Source organism: Argentina anserina, chromosome 4 (assembly GCF_933775445.1).
Source record: "Argentina anserina chromosome 4, drPotAnse1.1, whole genome shotgun sequence".
NCBI lineage: Eukaryota > Viridiplantae > Streptophyta > Magnoliopsida > Rosales > Rosaceae > Argentina > Argentina anserina.
This window is the reverse complement of record NC_065875.1, coordinates 13,033,888-13,060,218: the sequence shown is the minus strand read 5'-3', so window position 1 is coordinate 13,060,218 and position 26,331 is coordinate 13,033,888. Positions and strand designations below refer to the sequence as shown.

Genomic DNA, 26,331 nt, shown 5'->3' with positions numbered 1-26,331 from the left:
AGCTATTGGCTTCAATTGCTTTCTCTCTAGCATATAGTCGATATAAAATATAATTGTATTGTTTGTTCTGCTTTCGATCTAGCTTTTGATGAAGATACCCTGAAAAATTAATATTTAGTTACACTACACTACGTATATCTCCACTTTACGAAATGCTCCACTATGTCAATTTCTTGCTATACATCTATGCTAACACTTTGTGGGTACTGGTTTCTGAGATCTAGCTATCAATCCATTCATCATCGTCGTTGCTAAGCCACTTCGGGGAAGATCTGGTAAAGATTGTAATACAAACAGAGGTAAGATCTTGCAAGAGGTTATATTTCTCTGGTGTAAGTTTCAGCTGCATCAAGTGTGCGAATTAGTTGCTTATACTGAAAAATAAATATACTCAAATGGTTTAGAGGTTGTGTATATTAGTTGAGATCGACCGTGAGAAATGTGTTAGTGTAATCGAAATTTTTGATTATATGTTATGCAATAGCAATGTTTAATGGTAGTTTGATGTAGATCAGTTTTGAACTTTTGATAACATTTTGCCTGTCTTTTGTGATAGATGGATGACGAGCGAAGATGGGAAGAACTAAACGTAGACTGTTTAGTTAATATATTTGGAAGAGTAGGAATGGAGTCATTGCTCTTGGACATCCCTTTTGTGTGCAAGCCATGGCACCAAGCATCCCTCAATCCTTCATGCTGGGAATCTCTTGTATTTCCTGAGCTTACTAATCCCAATACTTATGATGACGAGTATACGTATTCATGTTTTGATAAATTTTCATATGTGTATGAATTTGATGGGATTCATGTGTCAGTCGATGCATTTGTTAAGTTTGTAATCGACCGTAGCAAAGGACGCACTACTTTACTTGAGCTATCTCCATGTGCTTCAGAGGATGTCTTGAAATATGCTGCAGATCAGTACGTATTTCTTTTCTTAGTGAAGAATTGATTTGTTTTATTTCTGTACAGCAGATTTTTTAGATTTAATTTAAGTTGATGGGCGGTTCCATGAAATTTTAAAGCTTGTATAATTTAGAATCAATGGAAATATCTTTCTACACGAAGTCTTTCCTGCATATATTCTCTTTCTTCATAGTTAATTCTTTTCTCAAATCTATCTTAGTGCTTCCAACTTCCGAGATCTGTTTACAACAGAAATCAGTATTTCCTTCTCCAATTAGAATTTCCTAGTTCTGAATGCATAAATGGAGCACTAATAGCTAGATATTTCTCATAAAACAAGTGGAATATTATAACTCTCTCTGTTTAAAGATCGAAGTATTTTGTTACCGCACATAGTTGGAGTGTGGGAATGTGAGGTGACAAGGATAAAAAGAAGATAGAAAAAAGAAAAAAGAATGAGAGCAAGTGTTGTTACTTAAAATCAGTTAATGCAACAGCTTGAATTCGACTATTGCCCCGTAGACATGTAGCTAAACCAAGCCAATTCTTAGGAATTTGTATCCTTCTCTGTCTTTCATAATTCTATTGTTGTGGTTCGAGTCCCTGTGTTTACAGTCTACTTAAGTGCCTAAATTTTCAGAATTTATATTCAGTTCCAAATTTATGTCATTTGTTCATGCATACTGCTGTTTGCAGGTGTCCTCACCTAAAGGCTCTGTCTTTACCAAGCGATTTAATTGACAATGAGTCGAGAATTATTAAGGAACTGATTGGGAAGTGGAAACATTTGGAGTCTTTGGTACTGGGAAACAGCGACAAATTGGAGAAGTTTCTTACACATTGCAAGAATTTGCGTTTTTTGCATGTGGAAAATGCATCCGTCGGTGAAAAGGAAGCAAAGGCAATCGTTACCTTCTTGCCTGAGCTTAAGAAGTTGATCTTGAAGGGTGCATCTATTAATCGAGATGAGGTTGTGACCTTACTACATGGTTGCAAAGAGCTTAGGCCTCATCATTTAGCCCGCGGACCCGAAAAGCCCGCGGAGGCCCGCAAGTCCGACGGGCTTTTACCCGGCCATGCCCGCGAGAAAGCCCGCCAAAGCCCGTTTCCGTGGGTAGAGGGCCGGGCTTAAATTAGAGGTGTGAAACCCGGCCCGGCCCGTGGGCCCGGTCCGTCAAAAGCTCGCAAGGCCCGGCCCGTAAAAGCCCGCCAAATCATAAAATATTATACATACATATTTTATTAGGTTTAGAATAAAACTATTGCATTATGAAGCAACTATATTAAGGAAACTTCTTGGGATCGATCGACACCAGTAGATATGATCGGTATATATATTTAGTGACCCTGTAAAAATTTCATCCAATTCGGAACTCGTTTGACCGTCGGAATTTCCGGTAAACCGAAAACAACACTAATATGTCATAAGTGAAGACCCATTACCAAAATGCGAACACCAAAAGTCGTTTGCATATCTGAAATCACCTAATTTTTGTCACCGATTGTGTGTGGTCGCACCAAGGAAACCAATTTGGCAAAGCCCCGGTCAAAGAGGATTTTAATATGTCAAAACGCATTTTTCTTTGTTAACCGTAGGTACGGACGGTCAAACAATATCCAAAACGGACGAAATTTTTACGGGTTCCCTAAATATATATACCGATCACATCTACTGGTGTCGATCGACCATATTTCGAACTAGATTTATTGATCGCCGAAGCATCAACAAATGTATCATACCCTTTATATTAGGTTTATATTAAAACTAACGCATTATGAATCGACTATATGAAAGAAACTTTTCGGATCGATCGACACCAGCCGATGTAATTGGTATATATATTTAGTGACCCTGTAAAAATTTCATCCAATTCGGACTTCGTTTGATCGTCAGAATTTTTGGTAAATCGAAAACACCACTATTATGCCCTAAGGGAGGACCTATTACAAATATGTGAATGCTGAAAGCCGTTTCCACATATCAAATCACCTAATTTTTGTTACCTATCGTGTGCGGTCGAACTGAAGAAATCTATTTGGCAAAGCCCCGGTCAATGAGGTTTAAATATGTCAAAACGCCTCTTTTTTAGTTGACCGTTGGTACGAACGGTCAAACCATGTCCAAAACGGACGAAATTTTTACGGGTTCCCTAAATATATATACCGATCACATCTAATGGTGTCGATTGACCATATTTTGAATTTGAGTTGTCGATCGCCGAAGTGTCCACTAATGTATTATAACCTTATATTAGGTTTATAATAAAACTATCACATTATGAAGCGACTATATGAAGGAATTTTCTCAGAATCGATCGACACCATCCGATGTGATCAATATATATATTTAATGATCATTTTAAAATTTCATACAATTCGGACCTCGTTTAACCGTCGGAATTTCCGGTAAACCAAAACAACACTAATATGCCCTAAGGGGAGACCAATTACCAAGATGCGAATGTGGAAATTTGTTTACACATTTAAAATCACCTAATTTTTTTTACCTATCGTGCGTGGTCGAACTGAAGAAATCTAGTTCGCAAAGCCCCGGTCAATGAGGTTTAAATATGTCAAAGCGCCTCTTTTTTTATTTGACCGTTTGTACGAACGGTCAAACCATGTTCAAAACGGACGAAATTTTTACGGGTTCCCTAAATATATATACCGATCACATCTACTGGTGTCGATCGACCATATTTTGAATTTGAGTTGTCGATCGCCGAAGTGTCCACTAATGTATTATAACCTTATATTAGGTTTATAATAAAACTATCACATTATGAAGCGACTATATGAAGGAAACTTCTCGGAATCGATCGACACCATCCGATGTGATCAATATATATATTTAATGATCATTTTAAAATTTCATGCAATTTGGACCTCGTTTAACCGTCAGAATTTCCGGTAAACCAAAAACAACACTAATATGCCCTAAGGGGGACCAATTACCAAGATGCGAATGTGGAAATTTGTTTACATATTTGAAATCACCTCATTTTTGTTACCCATCGTGCACGGTCGAACTGAAGAAATCTATTTGGCAAAACCCCGGTCAATGAGGTTTAAATATGTCAAAACGCCTCTTTTTTAGTTGACCGTTGGTACGAACGGTCAAACCATGTCCAAAACGGACGAAATTTTTACGGTTTCCCTAAATATATATACCGATCACATCTAATGGTGTCGATTGACCATATTTTGAATTTGAGTTGTCGATCCCCGAAGTGTCCACTAATGTATTATAACATTATATTAGGTTTATAATAAAACTATCACATTATGAAGCGACTATATGAAGAAAACTTCTCGGAATCGATCGACACCATCCGATGTGATCAATATATATATTTAATGATCATTTTAAAATTTCATGCAATTCGGACCTCGTTTAACCGTCGGAATTTCCGGTAAACCAAAAACAACACTAATATGCCCTAAAGGAGGACCAATTACCAAGATGCGAATGTGGAAATTTGTTTACATATTTGAAATCACCTAATTTTTGTTACCTATCGTGCGCGGTCGAATTGAAGAAATCTATTTGGTAAAGCCCCGGTCAATGAGATTTTATTATGTGAAAATGCCACTTTTTGTTGTTAACCGAAAATTCTGACGGTTAAACGAGGTCCGAATTGGATGAAAGTTTTACACGGTCCCTAAATATATATATCGATCACATCTATTGGTGTCGATCGACAATATTTCGAAACTAGAATTTATTTGTGACTTTTATTTTAGAATGTTTTCTTACAATTCTTTTATTATTTCAAACCCTTAAATTAGAGTATTATATTGTTTTTCTAATACAAGCCCGTAAGGCCCGGCCCGTAAAAGCCCGCAAGGCCCGGCCTGGCCCGCAAAAGCCCGCCTTAGGTGGGCGGGCTTGGATCTTCGTATTTTTAAAAATACCCGGCCCGGCCCGGCCTGCCACTTATTTAAATTTATTAAGGCCCGGCTCGTTGACGAGCCCTAAAAGAGCTTGTGCATTTGGATGTCAGTAATTGTGAAGGTTTTGACGGGAAAGATGAAGAAATAGCGAAGCTTGCTTCTCATATTGCTAATTTCACGTCTGAGGGTTCATATGTGGATGATGATGATTATGATCATGAATTTGGACCCGGCGACTGGGATCAATTTGGGGGATACGGTTCCGATTAGGGGCGATTCCACGTCCTGGCTAGCCTAGTAAGTTATTTGAATTTAATTATTATGGGGCCCTCATCTATCAGTCATGAGGTGTGAGAGCATATAAGTTATTACTTGTATCATTATATGTATTGAGTGTGTTGTTCCGGTTCGAGATTTGTAATAGTCCATTGTTCTATAGCTGAATTTTTCTACATATTGAATTCAAAATATCGGTATCGGTAGATATATCATTTTTTTAAAATGGAGATATCAGATATTAGAAAAAATATATCGTTCTTGTTCCAAAATTATTTATTGAATTACATACAAACATACACAATTATTTATCGTTCTAGTACCAGAAACAGACTCTATGTGCTTGAAAAGACGCACGTTGGTCAACAAAATTACAATACTCTGCCAAGACATACAAGTCATATAACGAATTGTAATGGTTAACATGATAGACATATATCTCTTTCAAATTGCCGACAGTTTCTCTGAGAATGAGATAGTAAGGATAAATTCAACTTGATGATTGATCATATACTTCTCCAAACTGACCATAATCATAAATAGAATAACCAGATTGATAGTTTGACTTCATATGATTTGTTTGACATCTCACTATGCTCTGTGCTCTATCAATATAGAATCAAAACTTAAGGCAACTAAAGTAATATCAGATTGAATACTTTGATCATCAATAACTCTTTTTGTCCTCCTCCTGCACCTATTCTGCTGTTGCGCACCATGACCACCTGCTCTAGATTCATGATCCTCATCTTAGGTAGCATGATCAAAATTACTTTCACAAATAAACTACTCAAATCTTCCACCTATATAAGATTGTCCATATTCAAACCTTGTATCTCCACCATCTTGTTGACTTCCACCACCACCACCACCACCACCACCATCATCATCTGAGCTATCTGGAGTTGCTACACCGCCCCAAACACTAACATTATCAGAATCATTTTTCGGGTCTCCAACTTCATCATATAATACCTTATTTGCATCAATTCTAAAATCAGTTGCCTTTTTCACGACGTGTGGAGGAGGGTTGCCATTTTCATCATCAAGGTCAAGGAGAACACTTGGCACTAATATGGTTTGACTCTTAAGAGTTAAAACTTGTACCTTCACTCCTCATCCAGATTTCTTTTACGAAAAATTAAAAATTAGCCGATTGAATGATTACTCTTTTAGTCTTTTTTTATATCTATCGAGGCTCGAGGTGATTAATTAATCAAAAACTCATCTCTAAGACTCTGAGACATCCTCAAGTTGAGATAAAAAAAATTTAAATAAATTTTTTCGAATATTTATCTAAAATATCGAATATATATCGGATATATTATAAATATTAGATATATTTTATGTTATCGGAGAAATATCGCAAATACGGGAAAAAAAATTTACTCCTAAAATATATCGTTTATTTTTAAGGGAGATATCAAAAATATCGGAAAAATTTTGAACCTAGCCCCAAACTAGGGTCATTATGTATAATTTCTCACTTAATTTCAATTAATGTCGTTTGTTACTACAACTTTCGCAGTCGATGAGGAACATGTGGTAGTCACAATGACACTAACAGTGGTCACCAAATTCAGTGTCATGATAGGCTGCACTACATGAGTAGAGAGATTACAAGGAGAAAGAGTAGGAACCTCTCAGAGATGGAGGGGTGTCGTTAGGTTCTTATATAATTGTGGAAGTCCCCTACCGGCCAGAATATTTTCGTTGTCCTTGGAAATTCTAGCTAAAAAGATAGTTTCACCTCTGAGCAAAATCAGTCGTTAACTATTCCAGTTAGTGAAACTGAAAAATTGATAGAGACCATGCAGTTGGAATTTCTGAATTTGCAATTTGCTGTGGATAGCTCCCATGCTTTAGACTACATATATAGAAGCAAACAAATGAAATATAGCAAAATACTTTTTTTGTAGATGAGATCAAGTGATTGCTTCGTCTATTGATTTCTTATGTATTTCACATTGATTATTTCTATAGCTCTGTATGGATCACCTCTTTCAAACAAGGAAAGATAGACTGTGTATGGTACCTGTCTATGACAGTAAAAATAATATGCTTACTGAAACCCAACACAACATTTCTGCCTCATTTTATTTCATGTAGAAGGATGAAAGAAAATGAAAATACTTGACCAAAGATTGATTAGAGAATGTGTTTGGAAAAGCTGGAATGGAGTCACTGCTCTTAGATGTCTCTTTAGTATATATGCGAGTCATGGCACAATGCCACCCTCGTTCCATCATGCTGGCAAAGTATATATCGATATACCAGCTATCGCAGATGACCCAAATAGCTTTAACCCCCTTTAAATAGAATTTTGGAAATTCAATCCTTTCTAAAAAAAAGATTTGTGGAAGAATATTGAATCAATATGACTAATTTCTCGTCACTGACATTCATAAAACTCAAATATGATGATTTGTATTGATTGTTTGATGAATTGTTACAAATGTTTGCTATCTATTTATAGGAGAGTTGGAGAATATTAGCACTAATCCTAATGATTAATCCTAGTTGTTGACACACCATGAGTAACATGGTTTATGCTTTATCTACCTGTTCCAACTCATTCTAACACTCCCCCTCAAGTTGGCGCATACATATCAACCATGCCCAACTTGCTAAGTGAGTCATAAAAGACCTTTTTAGACACTCCTTTTGTGAGTATATCCGCAAGTTGCTCTTCTGTAGGAACAAACGGAAAATAAATGATCTTGGCGTCTAACTTCTCCTTTATAAAGTGACGATCAACCTCTACATGTTTTGTACGATCATGCTGCACAGGATTCTGTGAAATATCAATAGCTGCCTTGTTGTCACAGTACAACTGTATAGCACACTTAGGCTTAACACCTAAATCTTGTAGCAAATTCCTAAGCCACAATACCTCGCACACTCCTTGAGCCATTCCTCTGTATTCTGCTTCAGCACTAGATCGAGCTACCACATTTTGTTTCTTACTCCTCCACGTAACAAGATTACCTCCAACAAATGTAAAGTACCCTGATGTTGACCTTCGATCCGTAATATTTCCAGCCCAGTCTGCATCTGTGAAGCCACAAATCTCAAGGATATTGTTGTGATTAGAAAACATTACTCCTCTCCCTGGAGCTGACTTTAAGTACCTCAAAATCCTCACAACAGCATCCATGTGATCCACGCTCGGATTGTGCATGAACTGACTCACTACACTCACTGCATACGCGACATCTGGCCTGGTATGTGACAAATAAATCAGGCGTCCAACTAGCCTCTGATAACGAGTTTTGTCAGTGGGTACTTGATCTGGGTACTCTGCTAACCGATGGTTCTGCTCAATAGGAGTATTAATTGGAGTGCAATCTAACATACCTGTCTCTGTTAGCAGATCAAGAATGTACTTCCTCTGACACAGATAGATTCCATCACTTCCCCGGGCTACCTCAATCCCCAAGAAGTACTTGAGTGTACCTAGGTCCTTCATCTCAAACTCTGTGGCTAGCTGTTTCTGTAATCTATCCATCTCAATAGTATCATTACCAGTAACTACCATATCGTCAACATATATAATTAAGGCTGTTACCTTCCCTTGTTGGTGTTTGAGAAATAATGTATGGTCTGAATTACTCTGTTTGTAGCCAATTTTCCTCATGAATTGTGAAAATCTTCCAAACCACGCACGAGGAGACTGTTTAAGACCATACAAAGACTTTCTCAATCTGCATACAAAGTTATCTGGAGAAGCTACCACATATCCAGGAGGAATATCCATATACACTTCCTCTGTAAGTTCTCCATGAAGAAATGCATTTTTAACATCAAACTATCTAAGTGGCCAGTTTAAGGTAGCAGCAAAAGAGAGTAATACCCGAATAGTGTTCATCTTTGCAACAGGTGCAAATGTCTCATCATAGTCTATGCCATATGTCTGGGTGAACCCTTTTGCTACTAGGCGTGCTTTATACCGGCTCACCGACCCATCTGGATTATGCTTCACTATAAACACCCAACGACATCCCACTGCCTTCTTGCCATATGGTGAAGATACAAGCTCCCAAGTACTGTTCTTCTGTAATGCTTCCATCTCTTCTTCCATCGCTTTCCTCCATTTTGGATCTCCTAATGCATCCTGCACTTTGTTAGGTATTGATACAGCAGAAATTTGATTCACAAATGATTCATATGACTTAGACAATCTTTTGGTAGACATAAAGTTTGCCACATGATACTTAGCTTTAGCCTGAATGGTAGGTTCATATTTTTTTGTTGGCTGACCCCGAGTAGACCTATGTGGTAGGACATATTGTCTACTATTAGCTTCACTACTATTTGCCCCAATAGAATGACTAACCTCAAATGAGTGATCTTCTGTACCAGGGAAACGTTGGTCAGAGGTATAAACAACAGTAGGCGAGATCGGAGGGGCAGTTGTGCTGTCAGCTTCTGGTACCTGAATCTCTGGAGTGGCTATACCAGAATCATCTGGTGGTGCATGTGTAGCTGATATATCATTAATCTCAATCGAACCTGGCACCATATCTCCTGACTGACTTGTCTCCCCCTCTTCATGATACAACTCTTCAAAATATGAATTCTCCCCCTGAAGAGCAGTATCAGGAGACGTGAAATAGCTCATGTCCTCAAAGAAAGTAACATCCATAGTGACATAATACTGTCTGGTAGGTGGATGATAGCACCTGTACCCTTTCTGATGTCCACTGTATCCAACAAACACACATTTAACTGCTCGGGCATCCAACTTAGACCTCTGATGTTTTGGAAGATGGACAAAAACAACACAACCGAAAACACGGGCGGGAAGTTTAGAAAAAGAGGGTAAGGAAACATGGGAGGCAAGTACCTCATATGGAACTTTGCCTCCAAGGACACGGGATGGAAGACGATTAATGAGATGAGCAGAAGTTAGGACAGCATCACCCCAAAGGTATTTAGGCATATGGGCACTAAAGAGAATACACCGGGCCATATCAAGTAAATGACGATTTTTCCTTTCGGAAACGCCATTCTGCTCAGGTGTGTAAGGACACGTTGTTTGATGAACAATTCCATGTGCGTTAAAGAATTCCTGAAAGACACGATTCACATATTCCCCCCCATTATCAGAACGAAGAATTTTAATTGTGGCATTATATTGTGTTTGGACAGTGGTATAGAAGGCTTGAAAAGCCGAAAAAACCTCATTTTTGTTTTTCAGAAGAATAATCCACGAAAGACGTGTGCAATCATCAATAAATGACACATAATACCGCATTCCTGACACAGTAGTCTCTTTGGAGGGCCCCCAAACATCAGAATGAATTAATTCAAAAGGAAGAGTAGGTTTATGAGAAGTACTAGGGGAATAAGTAGAACGATGACTCTTGCCCAAAACACATGTTTCACAACAAAAAACTGACTCATCCACACCAAGAAACAAAGTAGGCATGGATGTTTTCATAACACTAAAAGATGGATGCCCCAAGCGACGATGCCATAACCAAACTTCACTTAGCTTATCAGAAGTGGAGAGCAAAGCGATCCGGGACGAGGCCCCTGGTTTCTTCCCCGCATACGTCTGATCCAGATGAAACAGCCTGCCCCTTAGATACCCCCGACCAATTAACTCCCCGGTGAGAAGATCCTGAAATATCACATACATGGGAAAAAATGTCACAGAGCACTTAGCTTCAGTATTTAATTGTGGGACAGATATCAAATGATGAGATAAAGCAGGTACATATAGTACATTGTGAAGTTCTATTGTGGGAGTAATACGAACTGACCATTTCCCCAATACGGGGAATGCATCACCATTAGCATTAGTAACATATGGTACTGGTGGAGGAGACAAGATAGTAAAATAAGATTTGTCATAAGTCATATGATCGGACGCACCAGAATCAATAATCCATGTATCAAAACCAACAAAGTGAGAAATATGTAAAGCCATACCAATCTTACCACGACCAGCTATTGATGCTGTGGGTGTTGCTCCTCCTGCTGTATGATGATCCTGTCCAACCACACCATAGATATCTGGTTCCGGGGCTAATTGAATAGCTGCTTTCGCCTTATGACGATAATTAGGCCTCTGGGGTCTAAGGTGTGGATACAATTTCCAGCAAGTTGCACGAGCATGGTTTGTATCATGACAATAAGAGCAAGGAGGGCGGGGCTGATTCCCGAAGCCTGGTGGTGGTCCGCGCTTATGGAGTGGAGCTAAAGTGGTTGGCTGAAGGGATGGTGTTGGAGATGTAGCCTGAACAGTGAGGCTAGAAACTTCAACTTGTGTTTTATGAAGACTTTCTTGCTGAGACTCATCCTTACGGATAAATGTGAAAGCTGTGATCAGGCTAGGAGGTTCGGTCTTTCTGAGTAGCTCGCCTTTCGCATTGTTATGCTTTGCATCAAGACCTTTCAAGAAATGGTGAACTCGCTCAAGCTCCTTCTCTTTTTGGTACCAAACAATATCCTCCTGATTCTTGATCATGCAAGGACGTTTCACATCAATCTCAACCCAAATATTCTTCAGTTTGGTGAAATATTGCGCCACCGGTTGCCCATCCTGGTGCATTGCAAAGGCTGTGCACATTAACTCATGAACCTGTATAAAATCAGAGTCATTAGTGAATAGGACTTCCAATGTCGTCCATATGGCATGCGCGGTATCACATTCTGCTACCAGGTCAAGTATCTCTTCATTCATGGCTTTGAACAAGACAGACATTACAAGGCCATCATCATCGTCCCATTTAGTGTAGGCAACAACCGCATTTGCATTGGGAGCCTTAGTGACGCCGGTTACATGTCCTATCTTGTGCATTCCTCGGAGATGGGCTGTCATAATTTTCTTCCATTTACGGAAATTTGCCCCATTGAGTTTGGCTCCTCCAAAAGAACCACTGTCAGAATTCTTGACAGAGACTTCAAATTTCTGAATATCATTGACCCGAGAACTCTCGTCTTCGTCTCCATAACCCATTGTAAATCAAATCAAATCACAAATCAGTAATAATGCAGCGGAAACAAAAAAACTGATAGGAACCTGCCTCGGTGAACAAGCACTGTCGGTGAAAAAACACTGAAAAAGGCAGCAGAAAAAAGGGGCGGGCCGGTTCTCGGATCTCGGGTCAGATCGCGGGTTGGATCGCGGGTCGAATTGCGGGTCGAAGTGCGGGTCGGATTGCGGGTCGGATCTTGGGTCGGGTATCGGGGTTGATAAAAAACCCCTCTTCTCTTCCAAAACCAATACAATCGTTACCCGTGGAGGAGGACTTCCGGAGGCGGGGCTCGGGTCGGCGTTGCTGGTGCGGAGGCGGGGCTCGGGCCCGGGTCGCGCTGCTGCTGCTGCCGGCAAGGAGGTGACGACGGTGCGGAGGTCGGAGCACCGGGGCTCAGATCGGCGCTGCTGCTGCGTTGGCGAGGAAGCGACGACGGGGTCGGCGATGGAGAGGAGCTGAGGTCGGACGACGAGGTCGGCACTGCTGCTGAGGTGGATCACCCGTGGGTAACCCGGTCTCAGGTTGTCCTGCTGCTGCGTCGGCGATGAAGAGGAGCTGATGTCGGACCGAGGGGAGGCACGGGCACGCCAATCCGGATGATTTGAAGCGGCGTCGGAGGTCGGACCGAGGGCAGTGGCACCGGAGGAGGCGACGGTGGAGAGCAGAGGCAGTGTCACTGCTTATCTGGACGTCTGGCAAGAACACCTACGCCAGACGGGAGAAAAAAAAATTGGAGCAAATTTGCAACCAACCAAGTAAGTGGCTCTGATACCAACTCAAATATGATGATTTGTATTGATTGTTTGATGAATTGTTACAAATGTTTGCTATCTATTTATAGGAGAGTTGGAGAATATTAGCACTAATCCTAATGATTAATCCTAGTTGTTGACACACCATGAGTAACATGGTTTATGCTTTATCTACCTGTTCCAACTCATTCTAACAATAAAGTTTTGTCATTAACTGTAATAACCCTTGTTTGCCAACCCCTTTGTTCGATCACCGTAATCAGATTTGATCGAAGCCTAGTTTGATCACGAGGAGGTTTACAGTAACCTAATTCCACCGCGAAGTGATTTTAACGTTTTATTATTTGTTCCCGTACTTGCTTTATATTCAGGTTGTAGTATTTTAATCATTCTCGAAATAATTCAAACGTGACATGATTATTCAATTAAAGACGTAATTTTTTTATATGAAAAGAGATATATTAAATAAATGAGTCTCTAGAGCATCCACATTGTACAATGTCAAACAATAAGGCATTAGAAGTCTCATTTGAAATCTTATCCAACCAACTAATCCCTTGGCTATAAAAATGACCAAGGTTTGCTACAACATTAACAAAATTTGCTTTCTTATAAACATGTTTGAAAGAATTGAAGACGTAATTTGGGCAATAAAATTTACCGGGATGAGATTCTCTCTAGAAATAATGCTTGCCAAGTTGCCTTCTTCACGAAGTAACTCTACTCAATAAACCTTTTTTTATTCTTGTCCCAAAAAATATTTTCCCTAGAAAATTAGATATAAACCCATCTTTAGAGCCTCATTTGAAGTTAACCCCACATCCAAATAATTTTTAAATCTACACCCAAATGAATTATTTCAACATTCCTTATAAGTTTTATTTCTATAAATTAAATTTTCTTTTTGGCTAGCTTCACCTTTTGTTTTCTGTTTGGTATGCCATTTGAATCGAGCCCAGAACCTACTCAACATGGTGTAGTAGCAACACTCATAGGCGTAGCTACATGGACACCAGAGGGGTCAATTAACCCTTCTCACTAGCTTGACAATTGTGTTATGTCTTAGATTTTTACTTTGATCTAAGAGCAATATAAGTCATTTGATTCATTTTGCCCCATCGAATGTGATAACAAATTTACTCACTTTTGACTATATTATAAGATTGAAGCAAATCAATGTCTTTATAGAATTTTCTCATCATTATCTTTCTCTCCTTTATTTTGTTTATCTCATACATACTATAGTGTATTTCCTTTTTTTTTTAATTTCTTATTTTTATTAATATTTCGGCAATAACAATTAACAACTAATTTGTACCTACATAGTTAGATCATTTAATTTGTAGAATCGTAACTATATATAAGTTTGACCCCTCTTAACAAAATTTCTGGATACGCCACTGGCAACACTGACCGTTTATTCTAACTAATTGTGTATGCTACCCGCTTAAGTAATTAATAAATCATGACTAATCAGCTTTTAGTTGTTATATTTTCTTATTTGACAGAGGGAACTCAAGTTTCCATCTCTATGCCGCGGCTTCCTCACACTATAGAGAGGCGAAATGTAAAACTGATATAGCAAAAAGGTCGTATGTTCAATTTTCATGTGATTCAAATATGTGATGTGTATATTGAAAGTTTTATTGTACGTATTTATTAATTTTTCAACTAGTGTTTTTTATTTTGAGAAATTTTTCAATGTTATCGTAGTATCACGTGACAAAGTCAAATAGTCTAAATTTCAAATCACAATTTTACACATTGGATTTAATCAAAATTTAAGCTCTTTTGTCAAAGACTGTTTTGGGTTTATTTATAAAACACAAACCGTAAACTCTAAACCTTAAACCCTAAGCCCTAAGTCCTAAACATAAACTCTAAAACCCTAAACCATAAACCATAAACCATAAACTTTAAACCCTAAATCCTAAACTCCAAACTCTAAATCTTAAATCCTAGTTCAAACTTATCAATACTCATGTAGGTCATTTCACAAATAATAATATTAACTGCATTTATAATTTTGATGTAAATATTTCACATGTCGAAATTTAATAAGTAAGAAGTATCAATAGACATTGTCACATGTACTACGGTAGCATATAAATTGTTTTCTTTTTTTAAGAGCTTCTATTCATACCTCTCAAAATAACATTTGAACCTCCATTTTTTCTTAACTTAGTATTGACTTTTTTAACACATGTAAAAATCACCAAAAAAACATACAAGAGAGAAACAAAGGAAAAGAAAAACAAATTATCAACTTACCTATTAAGTACAAATATAAATAATTTTTTTTCCTTTTTCGTGAATCCTTTATTTATTTCAGCTTTCTAGGATACCCCCATTTTGGAATAAAAAAATTTAATACTATGATTCATATTTATTTTCTTTTTTCGTTGTTAAAAAAATTAGTTTATCTATTTATTTATTAATAATAGTAATCTTCATGTATCAATTGAAGATGCATCAATTGTAAACACAATAGAATTGTTCATAAACTTTGGTTAGGGTATGAGAGAAAAATATGTTCGATAGATCTTAGAATTTTCATGTTTATTCTATTGTTAGGTGAATTGCATATCAATGAATAAAAAATAATAATTTTATTATGAATTTAGCGAATGAGTGAAAGACGAAATTGATTTGAAGAGTTAGATTGTGTAATTATTACGATTTTTTGGAGTTGTCTATAAATATTGAATGAAAATTCAATTGGAAAGAAATTGATAGATGTTAGTTTGATTGGATATATCTAATAATGCTATACAGATTAAGAGTATTTAAAAAAAATTAAAGAAGTCTAAATAAAATTTCAGACATTTGTACAAATAAATTAGAGGCACATTAAGTAAGAAGAGCCGAATACTATTATTGAAACTCTCATTTTACACTTTAAAAAAGATTTAAAAAAAAAAAAGGTTGAGCATTACTCGCACAGTCGCACATAGTGGCAGGTGGCAACTACTAGTATGAAAGACAGCAGCTACACAAAACGGTGCGTTTCGTTAGAGGGTCAAAGCACTCCCTCAAAGTCCAGCTCAATCACTTCTCTTCCATCTCTGTCACCCTTTTCTTCACCGGAAAACTCATCCAAGCCCTGAAACCAGAAACCTAGAAGCCCCCAATCCAATCCAACCCAATCCAAAAGTTCATGCACAGCCAAATGGTAAAGAAGCGAGTCCCGGAATGGCTCAACAGCTCCCTCTGGTCTTCTCCGCCCTCTTCTCCTCCCGTCGACGACGATCGCTCTCAGCGCTACACCTCCAAGCCCTCCACTCCCACCGGCGCCGCCGCCACTACTAGCTCCCCCTCCATCGTCGAGCCTCCGCTTCCTGTCCCGCCTCCCTCTTCCCAGCCTCCGCCGGAGCCTCAACCCGCCGAGGACTTCTCTCGTCAGTCTCAGCTCTTGGCTGAGGTTAGGGTTTGATTTTCAGTCTCTCTCTGTGTTCTTCATTATCTGTATATACGTGATTGTATGTAATTGGGGAGTTTCATTGTGTTTGTAGCTATCAAAGAAGACTATAAATGTTCGTGAGTTGCGAAAAATCGCGGCGCAGGGTATACCAGATGGTGCTGGGATTCGTTCTACGGTCTGGAAGGTGTGGTGATCATCTGTTTTTCGGCCTTGATTTTTTCGGTTTGTGTTTTGCTGTTGTGAACCTGGAGGATAATGGTGGTGAAATGAGTGTGTTTTTAAGCTTGTCGTGCATGTAATGATGATTGAGGAAATTTGAAGCTGCTAAGTAGATTACTGAATAATGATCATGAAATGGTGAAAAATTGTGCAATTTATACTTTTGGATGTTGCGGTTGTGGGATTTGGTTTAATATAGAGGTGGATGGTTGTTGCTTGCAGCTGTTACTTGGATATTTACCACCGGATCGGGCGCTCTGGCCATCTGAGGTAGCTAAAAAGAGATCACAGTATAAGCAATTTAAGGATGAGCTCTTGATGAATCCTGTAAGTAATGTTTTGTCACACTTTATATATATATATATATATATATATATATATATGTTTTGCCTTGTGAAGATCATAACTTATAGAGATGATTAAAAGTCGATGTGTTGATCAAAAGGATAAATTGTGCTGGTAATGCTCATACATAAGATTGGTTAGCAATAGTGGAGTGGGAAGGAATATATGGTATGAATTTTATCCTGAAATTCTACATGATATTTCTGCAAATATACCCCTTTTTCATCTAATTTGGTAATATAGTTATCTATGATTGCCCTTGTCGTGTTTTGTAAGTACGTATCGTGATAGTCAAGTTCAGATTCGTAATTGAAAAATATAAATTTTTGACATGAATATTTGACTTTTACTTTAATGTTTCATTTTAAAATTCTACAATATATGGGTTTCTGAATGTTCCTTTGGCTAGTCAGTCAGAAATCACACGGAAGTTAGAGGATAACAGCACAAGTTGTGACGGTGAAGAATCGAAAAGCAAGGGCTTGTTATCAAGATCACATATAGCTCATGGGGAGCATCCACTAAGTCTCGGAAAGTCCAGTGTTTGGAATCAGTTTTTCCAGGTACTAACTGTACTTACTTGAAAATTAATTAAATGATCGTTATATACAGTTTGTAAACTGTTTCCTTTAGTGGTTCCCGGTGTTTGTCATAAAAGTAATGTGAAGATACACCATGTCTCTTTTTGAACTGCCTAGCTTTCTTAACCCTTTTGTTGATACCCAAGGTGAGTGATAATGAAATTTCAAATTACATCCTTGTTCTTCTTTTTTGATAAACATCAGTGTTCATCTTTGATCGTTTTTTAGGGAAAGTCATGATTCTCTGATTACTGTTTATTTTCATAGAATCTTAGACTTTTATTTATCTTTTCATGGGAACAACATCTGTAATGCTTTGTTTATGCTACAACTGTCACGAGTTGCTAATGTTCACAACACGACTATTGTATATACTCTCTCCTTATTTTGCACAATCAACTGATCTACAAATTTCCCTAAATGCACAATCTATACCTATAGAAAAAAATTGTGAATTTTATTATTTTCAGTCCTACAGCATTGTCTAGAACCACCAATAAACATCATTTATGAGAAATTATGATCTAACAACTTATAAAAAAACAAAAAGGTTAAAACGAAGAAAAATGAAATTGGGTAAAATGATAAATCCCATGCTGGTGCATGCCATCACTGTGAGCATGTTATAAATCACGTGGCAGCTATAATTAATGCGAAGTTTATGGCAACTAAAGTTCTGGTAGCATTTTGTGGTGCAAAGTGCATTGTCTGGAGTTTTAACTCCAACCTTGAACATGCAGGACACGGAGATTATAGAACAGATTGACCGAGACGTAAAGCGGACACATCCAGATATGCACTTTTTCTCAGGTGACACTCAGTTTGCTAAATCGAATCAGGTTTGCACTCGATGCTCTATTTGATGTATGGTGGACAAGCCAGTAGAGTTGGATAGAAGCCATTTTGATTCCTATAAAAAAAAAAAATAAGGGTGCATACAATTTTTCTGAATCAGAATTAATTTCAGGATGCTTTGAAGAACATCTTGGTTGTATTTGCAAAGCTAAATCCCGGTATTAGATATGTTCAAGGGATGAATGAACTTTTGGCGCCACTGTACTATGTCTTCAAAAATGATCCTGATGAGGAATATGCGGTAAGGTTGCTATACATTCCTTAATTGGTCTGAACATGAGGTTGATAGGAAATAAATTTTGACATTGGCAACATGTCCCTAGTAGCCTTCATGATTGTGCTTGAATTTCATGTCCTTTTGGTGAAATGTCCCTAGTAGCCTTCATCATGCCTCTTGACCCTGTTTGGCTAGATCATGAGAAAGACTATTGATATTTTGCATAAAATAGGGAATATATTGAGTCAAAGTCATGTGGTTTCATGTAAGTCACCAGAAAGATATAATTGAGAGCAAATTGTCATAAAAATTGTCATGAATGCTGCTCTGGGTTGTGTACAGTTTATTTACAACTGTAGGAAGTATCAATGAGATTTAAATGTTGTCTGAATAGGAGCTTCTGTTAATCCAAAGATGTAGGTAATATATCATGTAGACCTTTTAAATTTTATCGTTATCATGATTATTAAGTATATTATCATGTCTTCTAGATGTTGTATTTGGTTAGTTTTGCTCATTGTTTCCTAATGTCAAGTTATGTAGGCCGCAGCTGAAGCAGACACATTCTTTTGTTTTGTTGAATTATTGAGTGGCTTCCGCGATCATTTCTGTCAGCAACTTGATAATAGTGTTGTGGGAATCCGTTCGACAATAACAAGATTGTCACAACTTTTAAAGGAACATGATGAGGAGCTGTGGCGTCATCTTGAGATCACTACCAAAGTAAGCACCTTTCTACATTCCAGTCAGATTTGTTTTCCTCAGATTGGTCCTATTTAAAGTCCTTTCCCACTTAATTGAACCATAATGAGATCAAAACCTGCTATGATAGCTTGTTTAATTATGCAATTTCTGCATGCATTCTTCTCTGTGGGAGGCAGTATTTAGAAGGCCTAAACTACAGTGCCAATTGGTGTAGAAATGTCAAATATTACCCTTTTGGTTTGCAACGTTACCAGGGTACAATTCCCTACAGCATTCATCAAAAGAGGGACACGCGAAAATGTCAAGGACAAGGACTAACCTCGCAAACCACAGGGTAATGTAATTTACCACCCAAAACCAGTGCAGCTCGAAATAACTTTTAGCCTATGAATCTCTTTCTGACTGAAGTTGTACAGAATTGTGGTTCTGTAAGGATAGAGTAAAAATAGTGTGTTGACTATTATTACAAGCCAGTCTAAAGAGAGTATAATATTAGCATGGTGAGGAAACCTACTATGGAAACAGAAAGTAAGTAGGTAATCTGGAAAATTTCATCATTCTGAGTTTTGACCCTTTTTTCTCTATTAACATAAAGCCATGTAGTTATCCAGCATGATTGCATTTTTTAGGCTCATAAAGCTCATGATCATATAAGGCTTTGCATCCTGATTAAAGTTTCAACTGAGAATTTTACAATTTTTATTTTCTCATGAATTAACCTCAATTAAATTTATCCTGAGATCTATTATCTTTGGAAGTGGCTGATTAATTTTTTTCCGTTTCTCATTTGTTTTATTTTTTATTGTTTATTTTGTTTATTTGTGGTCCTTCATCAGTTTAAAATTGGTAATTTGAGCTCCTCTTTGTTGTAACTGTCAAATTAAAGTTGTGTGCCATTATTTTTTACTTGATAAGAAGAAATTTGTGGTGATCGGTGATCCCATGGGTGAGTACCGAGTACAAGAAGGTACATTCCCTATTTATGTCGTGCAGTCAAAGCACAGCACTGGTATCTGTGCACATGCCTTGGTGGATTATCTGACATGCCATGGCATGTTCTGTAATGGATACAATTTAGATCCGGCACTACTCACCTGTGTGCGTGATTAAATGACAATAGTCCTGCTTGTATACTTAGATGTTAGTTCTTACATTAATGAGTTGCCATTTGCTTTTTGAAGATATGATCTTTTACATTCCAGGGTATAGTAGATGATTCGCTGAATATATAATATGTATGCCTGACTGGGTTATGTTCTGAAATAATAGGTCAACCCCCAATTTTATGCATTTCGTTGGATCACTCTTCTCTTGACCCAGGAGTTCAATTTTGCGGACAGCCTTCACATTTGGGACACACTTCTAAGTGACTCTGAAGGACCTCAGGTAATATAATGGTATTTGGACCTTGATACCTTTTGCTTTTATTTCCTAGTCAAAAAAGAAAAGAGAATTTATTATTACTAATCACCAAATGTTAACAAGAGATCCGACTACAACTCACTACTTCTCATCTAACCCAACAAATCAACTTATAAAGACAAATGAACAAATAGTATAATTTAAAAAAGGGACAAATGGATAATAGCTAGAGAATGAAGAGATAGGGGAATATGTAAGAGAAACATAAAAAAGATGAAAACAATAGTAAAATCAGACAACAGAAAAGCTATACCTAAATCTGAAAGTATTGTGTTCCGTCATTTGAGGGGAAAAAATCTGGCATCCTGATTCCACCTATTTTAGCTTCAAGGTGTCTCTCTCTCTCACATTGATTTGCTGGGGAATACCTCTGTTATTGTAAGTTTTAATCCGTAAGGGTCTGTCAAGACTATTCTTGAATTTCGTAGAAATTTAAGTCATCTAACAATGATGTCTCCATGGATTGTTGATAACAATGAAGTTCAATTTAGCTGTCAGACCTAAATAGGGAAAAGAAATGTTTGTGTATGCCGGCAAAAAGAAAATTATGTTGCCTGAGGATATAAGTAGAAAATCTGTGGCTAAAGTTGAGGACCTAGTAATGGGCCGATGACGTTGTTCTAATGCTCCACGCTCTCGGAGTTGTTATTGTTTTAATTCTTTTGAATTTACTGATGTGCTTTTGGACTAACAATATCAGGAAACCCTTCTCCGAGTATGTTGTGCAATGCTGATTCTCGTTCGGAGGCGCTTATTAGCAGGCGATTTTACCTCTAATCTCAAACTACTACAGCACTATCCTCCTACAAATATTAGCCATCTGCTCTATGTTGCCAACAAGTTGCGTGTACAGTTGTCAGGCTAATCTACAGTTTTACATTTATCCTCTCATTCATTTTCCTTTTTGAACTTTTCCCATCATTTTAGATTCAAAATTTTATATCTGTAAAATTGTAAATTGCTGGATATACATGTTAGAAGACAAATTGATGCAGGAAAGTAAATTGTCTTGGTGGAATGGCTCATATTTTTTTTTTTTTCCATTTTCCCACTGATGTTGCAATCATTTTATCCAGTTATTTTTTTGTCCAACAATCATTTTATCCATTGAAAACACCTGATTTCGTTATAATGAAGTGTCATTTTTCTTCTTGAGAACCACTACCATTTTTGTTTATACTGAGTAGAATTTTGAGGCAGTTGAACTTGGACATGATTGGTGGCCAAATATAGTGCTCTACACTGAGATCTGAGATGTAGGATGTGATGAGAAAATTTTCTTCTTGCCCGAATGTGTGCCTCACGCAGTTATCTCAATTTCGGATTTTGATGAAGCATGAAAACTTCTCAAATTCGATTGTAACAAACAAATTTGTCATTGCTTGAAAAATACAGTGCATTGGGACATCATCATCTTCATCAAGAAATTCACAAGATCGTCATCCAAAAATTCAATTTACAAGACACTAGTACATACAGTAATCTCGTTAAAATAATAATTTTGGCGGTTTTAACTTGGAACTAACGTACTAAATTAATAATTCGCTAAATTTATAAGATCATATAAATTTGAGAGTTCATAGACCCCATCAAATATGTAAATTAATAGTGACATAATTTATATAATCATCATCAAACAATATAATATTTTGAACAATGTAATACATCAAAAAACAGTATATTTATACATGATAAATTAAACAATGTACGTTGCATAAACAAAGTAAAAATATATGTTACTCATTTTGCATTTGGGAATTAATACCCGCATGCAATGAGATAGGTCATCATCTGCGTCCACAGTTGGGGGTAAACTGTTCTTCCTGATTAACACACCAAAGAAAGAAGAGAAAGCACTATTACACCAACCGATGATTAGAACCTTAACAAATTTTTATGAACTTTAAAACTAAACGACATGTCAAAGAAACTCTGGTGATCTAGTATTCACTGTTTCAACAGCTGGATGATCTAGACCTTGCCAAGGTAGAGCTTGTGCTTCGTTTACAGCCTGAACAATGAATATTAAAATAGTCTAGTTGATAACATTTTGGCAACAGTTAATATGAATTCTCCATTCTCATTAAATCCAACAACATTTCTATAAAAGTTGGTCATACTTAACTATCAATCACAACACTTCATTGACACTTCAGTTTTGCAGGCCAAGAAGCTAATTTCAGGGATTGAATGCGTGTTTTAGGGCTTTGTTTTTGTCCTTGTTGATGTGCTGTAGTGCTTTTCGCATTATGGTCCTTTTAGCACAGGTATGAACAATATTTTTCTGTTTCTTTCTGCCACCCTAAATTTCAAAAACTCACTTGTTTCCAATCAAAGGGAGAAAAGAATTATAATATCACCTTATCATAATGCTGTATCTCACTGTCGTTTATAGCATACAAGTAATCTTGAAATCACAAGCAGAACATGCTCAGATTTGCTATTGAAAATGAGAAGTAAAATAACTAGAAACAGAGTGCTTAGATCAGGAAAAAGAATACCAACCTGTGTATGCTTCATCTTTGAATATAAGCAAACTGCGTGGCATCAATAAAACATGAAATGGATGGTGTTCATCCAGCAAGTAATCAGCATCAGTCTTGAGCCCCATCAAAATTTGAATACATAGCTTTATGTTTGCGTGTGCATGTGCCTGCACCTAATGTTAATCTTGAATGGGGAGTAAAATTCATAACAACAGGTGACCCAAAAGACAGAATTGCTACGACAGGATAGTAAGCAGGCTCATCCTGGTGTGCCTACATGCAGAAAACCACTATGATAAGGCGAACACGAGTTCCAGCTAATGATGTAGTTAAATATAGCAGGCTCCAAAACTGGAAACGGGTAAACCGGACTTTAAACATGACATCTCATTTCAGTATTCATTTGACAATAGAAACCTAGTAAGATTCTATCTAGATACCCAAGGCCAAGCTATAGTGAAGGAAAACATGAAAGAGTTGCGGTAACTTGAAAATAAAATAAAAGTAGGAAAGCAAAGCTTAAAAAACAAAAATTGAGATCTTTGGTGCTTCTGCAACCAACATCAGGAAAAAATATGGGATCATGTAACTGTCGGCTAGGTTTATCCACATGTTCAAACAGAATTTGAAGGGCTTACAATTGTAAAAAGGGTGTTCTTATTAACAGACCCTAAAGGTCTGCTACCCTTTTACATTTTGTCTTTCATTTAATCCAACTTTATCATGCATGATCCATAACACCCTCCTTGAAGGGATGCTGAAAGAGGGTAATCTGGACAACAATCATAGTAAAACTAGAGTTTAATACTGAAATGAAGTGGGTGTAAATCGACTTTTAGGTAATGCTGATAACAGTCATAACACACAAACAAAGACTAACCAACAAATTATAGGAAAGACTATAAAGATCCTGACGGCTTTAGTACATACCATTATGCCTTGGTTAGGAAGATATTCATTGATGAGGACATGGTTAATTGGTGATGGGAATAGCCCGGATTCTTCATAAATCCTGCATGTGATCTTTGTTAACCATGAGGGCACTGCAAAGAGAAAATTGATGAATGGTAATATAACATTGAACCAATTTCCTAAACACCTAAAACTACTAGAAAAGACACGGAATTCATTGCTACAAACAAGTTTAGTAATTAACAAAAGAATTGATGAATATTAACATACCACAAACCCAACTGCCTAATCACCAAGAAATTCCCCGAGTGATGATATATTTTCAAACTTGTAATTACTTTTTCTATAGACTTAAATAGTTGTCTTCCTTTAGTAGCCTTTGCCTTTTGGGCTTTAAGTAATAGGTTAATTGTAACATGGTATGAAAGTGACTGTACCTAATATATATATATATATATATATATATATTTAAGACAAAAGAGTTGCAGCTTGCAAAGCAATAATTTGGATGGAGCGCTCAAAAACTCTATTAACGCTATCGATATGATGTATATCAACCATCACAATAGTAATTTGTCCACTTACATTCCTGTGATATTAGACCCTTTTCATGAACTACACCACCTGTTAGTCAGAAAACAGTGAAAAAAAATTCATCAAGAGTTTGCTTCATTGTTTTCCAGGTCAAACACTCTATGGAAAAAAAAACTATACATATAATTAGACAGAGCAAAGTTGTACGCCTGTACCCCAGTTTTGTAGCCTCCTATTTTTTAAAGATTTCCACTTTGATACAGGGGCATCATGAATCTATGGAGCAGGATGAAGCCAGCATAAGAAGAATGTAAGGAAGGAATGAATGAATCAATATGAAAATGAATGTATGTATGTATGTATGTATGTATGTATAGAGAGAGAGAGAGAGAGAGAGAGAGAGAGATTGTTACATTTTTTAGAAGTATAGTTTCTTCATTTTCAGTAATGAAGTCAGGAATGTATATTACAGTGGGCAGAGATCCAACTTTGAAATTATTTAGTGCCTGTTTCCATCCATTTTTCTGTTCAGACACACCACAAAAAATGTCAACAAGACATCATTATAAATAAAGGAGGACACAGACACACAGTATATTTCTCCGAGGTTATCTCCGGTAATCCATGAAACGACCCATCCCAAAAATTGAACCGAAGCATCATAATCACAGTAAAAGCAAGTAATTTTATGGTATCTCACCAAAAATTGTTCCTTGTCTGTTATATCACCAACTAGGATATCTGCAAATACAAAAACATGCAAAATGAGCAAGTGAAAATCAAAATTGATCAGTCAGTAATGTTAACAATTTTAGATAATCTTGGGATGTAATGCTAACAATTAAGACATGGAATCATCTCTATCTATTACTCATGTTGGTTCATGAATATCTACTATAACTCTTGAACGTCTAAGATATACCAAATGGTTCCTAATAGATAAAACAGTGATGTAACATAAATGAAAATGCTTAGCAAGCCACACAAATCAACACGAACCTGATGAACATGTGAAACCAAAGAATCCCAATTTTACACAGCAGCCACCAAAAGCAAATCCACACCATGATCATGATGGAAAGAAAAGGAATTACGACAGCGCACGCTGCGAAATTCTGAACAGAAAGAGAGACGTAACAGCCTGAAATAAAACATTTTCTTTTCCCTAAGTAGTAATGTAGATACATCACTTCCCTCTCCTTGCCAAATTTTTGTTCTCACTGGCGGCCATAAAGTACAATGTAGAAAAATCCTAGTAATATTGAGATGCTGGTTTATCATCAATTTTTATAAAATTGTGATTTCTTGTCTTTATTTATGTAAAATTGTAAAATTGTTATCTTTTATAAATCTGTTATCGGATCATCATTTCGATTACATTCTAGGTTCGTCAATGCCATTACCCTGAAATTTCAACAATCTCAGATGTACTTAAACATGCTAAACCAACTCCTGATGCCATACATTCAAGCACTGTCTATTTTTCTTCATTCCAAATTGTGCTAAACTGAGAGCCATAGGCAGTTCCAGCAGCACTTGTCAGCTAAGCTAAAGCCAGATTGAATAATTAACCATAACAAAACTACAGATCAAATTGAATCCAAGTCTCAAAAAAAAAAACAGAAATCAAAAAACAATCTATCATTAAACAACTGATAGTCACTACAACTCTAAATCTATACATTCAATAGATACACATGAATATGTTACACTTGACAATTCCAAAGTCCCAGAAGAGACTCTACTCTACATTACATGGCCAAAATACAGCTTGAGCTGCTTTCCTTCAAACTCAAATTCTCAAAATCGGCCAAAATTCC

The 26,331-nt window shown here is 37.0% G+C and overlaps 3 protein-coding genes across 3 annotated transcripts; 2 read left to right on the top strand and 1 right to left on the bottom strand.

The window, feature by feature from the left end:
* The first annotated feature begins 15 nt into the window (after window positions 1-15).
* LOC126792211 (F-box/LRR-repeat protein At3g48880-like) lies at window positions 16-5,296 on the top strand. The gene is made up of 4 exons (XM_050518676.1): window positions 16-299; window positions 557-921; window positions 1,603-1,928; window positions 4,880-5,296. The coding sequence occupies exons 2-4, from the start codon at window positions 557-559 to the stop codon at window positions 5,068-5,070; spliced, it is 882 nt and encodes a 293-aa protein (XP_050374633.1). The 5' UTR covers window positions 16-299; the 3' UTR covers window positions 5,071-5,296.
* A 10,567-nt stretch (window positions 5,297-15,863) lies between these two features.
* On the top strand, window positions 15,864-21,773 carry LOC126790127 (uncharacterized). Its single transcript, XM_050516271.1, has 9 exons — window positions 15,864-16,235; window positions 16,327-16,419; window positions 16,677-16,781; window positions 17,213-17,362; window positions 18,121-18,219; window positions 18,348-18,476; window positions 18,996-19,175; window positions 20,427-20,543; window positions 21,280-21,773. The coding sequence occupies exons 1-9, from the start codon at window positions 15,972-15,974 to the stop codon at window positions 21,442-21,444; spliced, it is 1,302 nt and encodes a 433-aa protein (XP_050372228.1). The 5' UTR covers window positions 15,864-15,971; the 3' UTR covers window positions 21,445-21,773.
* Window positions 21,774-22,500: 727 nt separating this feature from the next.
* On the bottom strand, window positions 22,501-24,559 carry LOC126791640 (uncharacterized). Its single transcript, XM_050518115.1, has 6 exons — window position 24,559; window positions 23,996-24,108; window positions 23,210-23,338; window positions 23,085-23,178; window positions 22,940-22,986; window positions 22,501-22,590 (listed from the first exon to the last, which is right to left on the bottom strand). Coding segments are annotated over exons 1-6 (474 nt in total).
* Window positions 24,560-26,331: the final 1,772 nt, after the last annotated feature.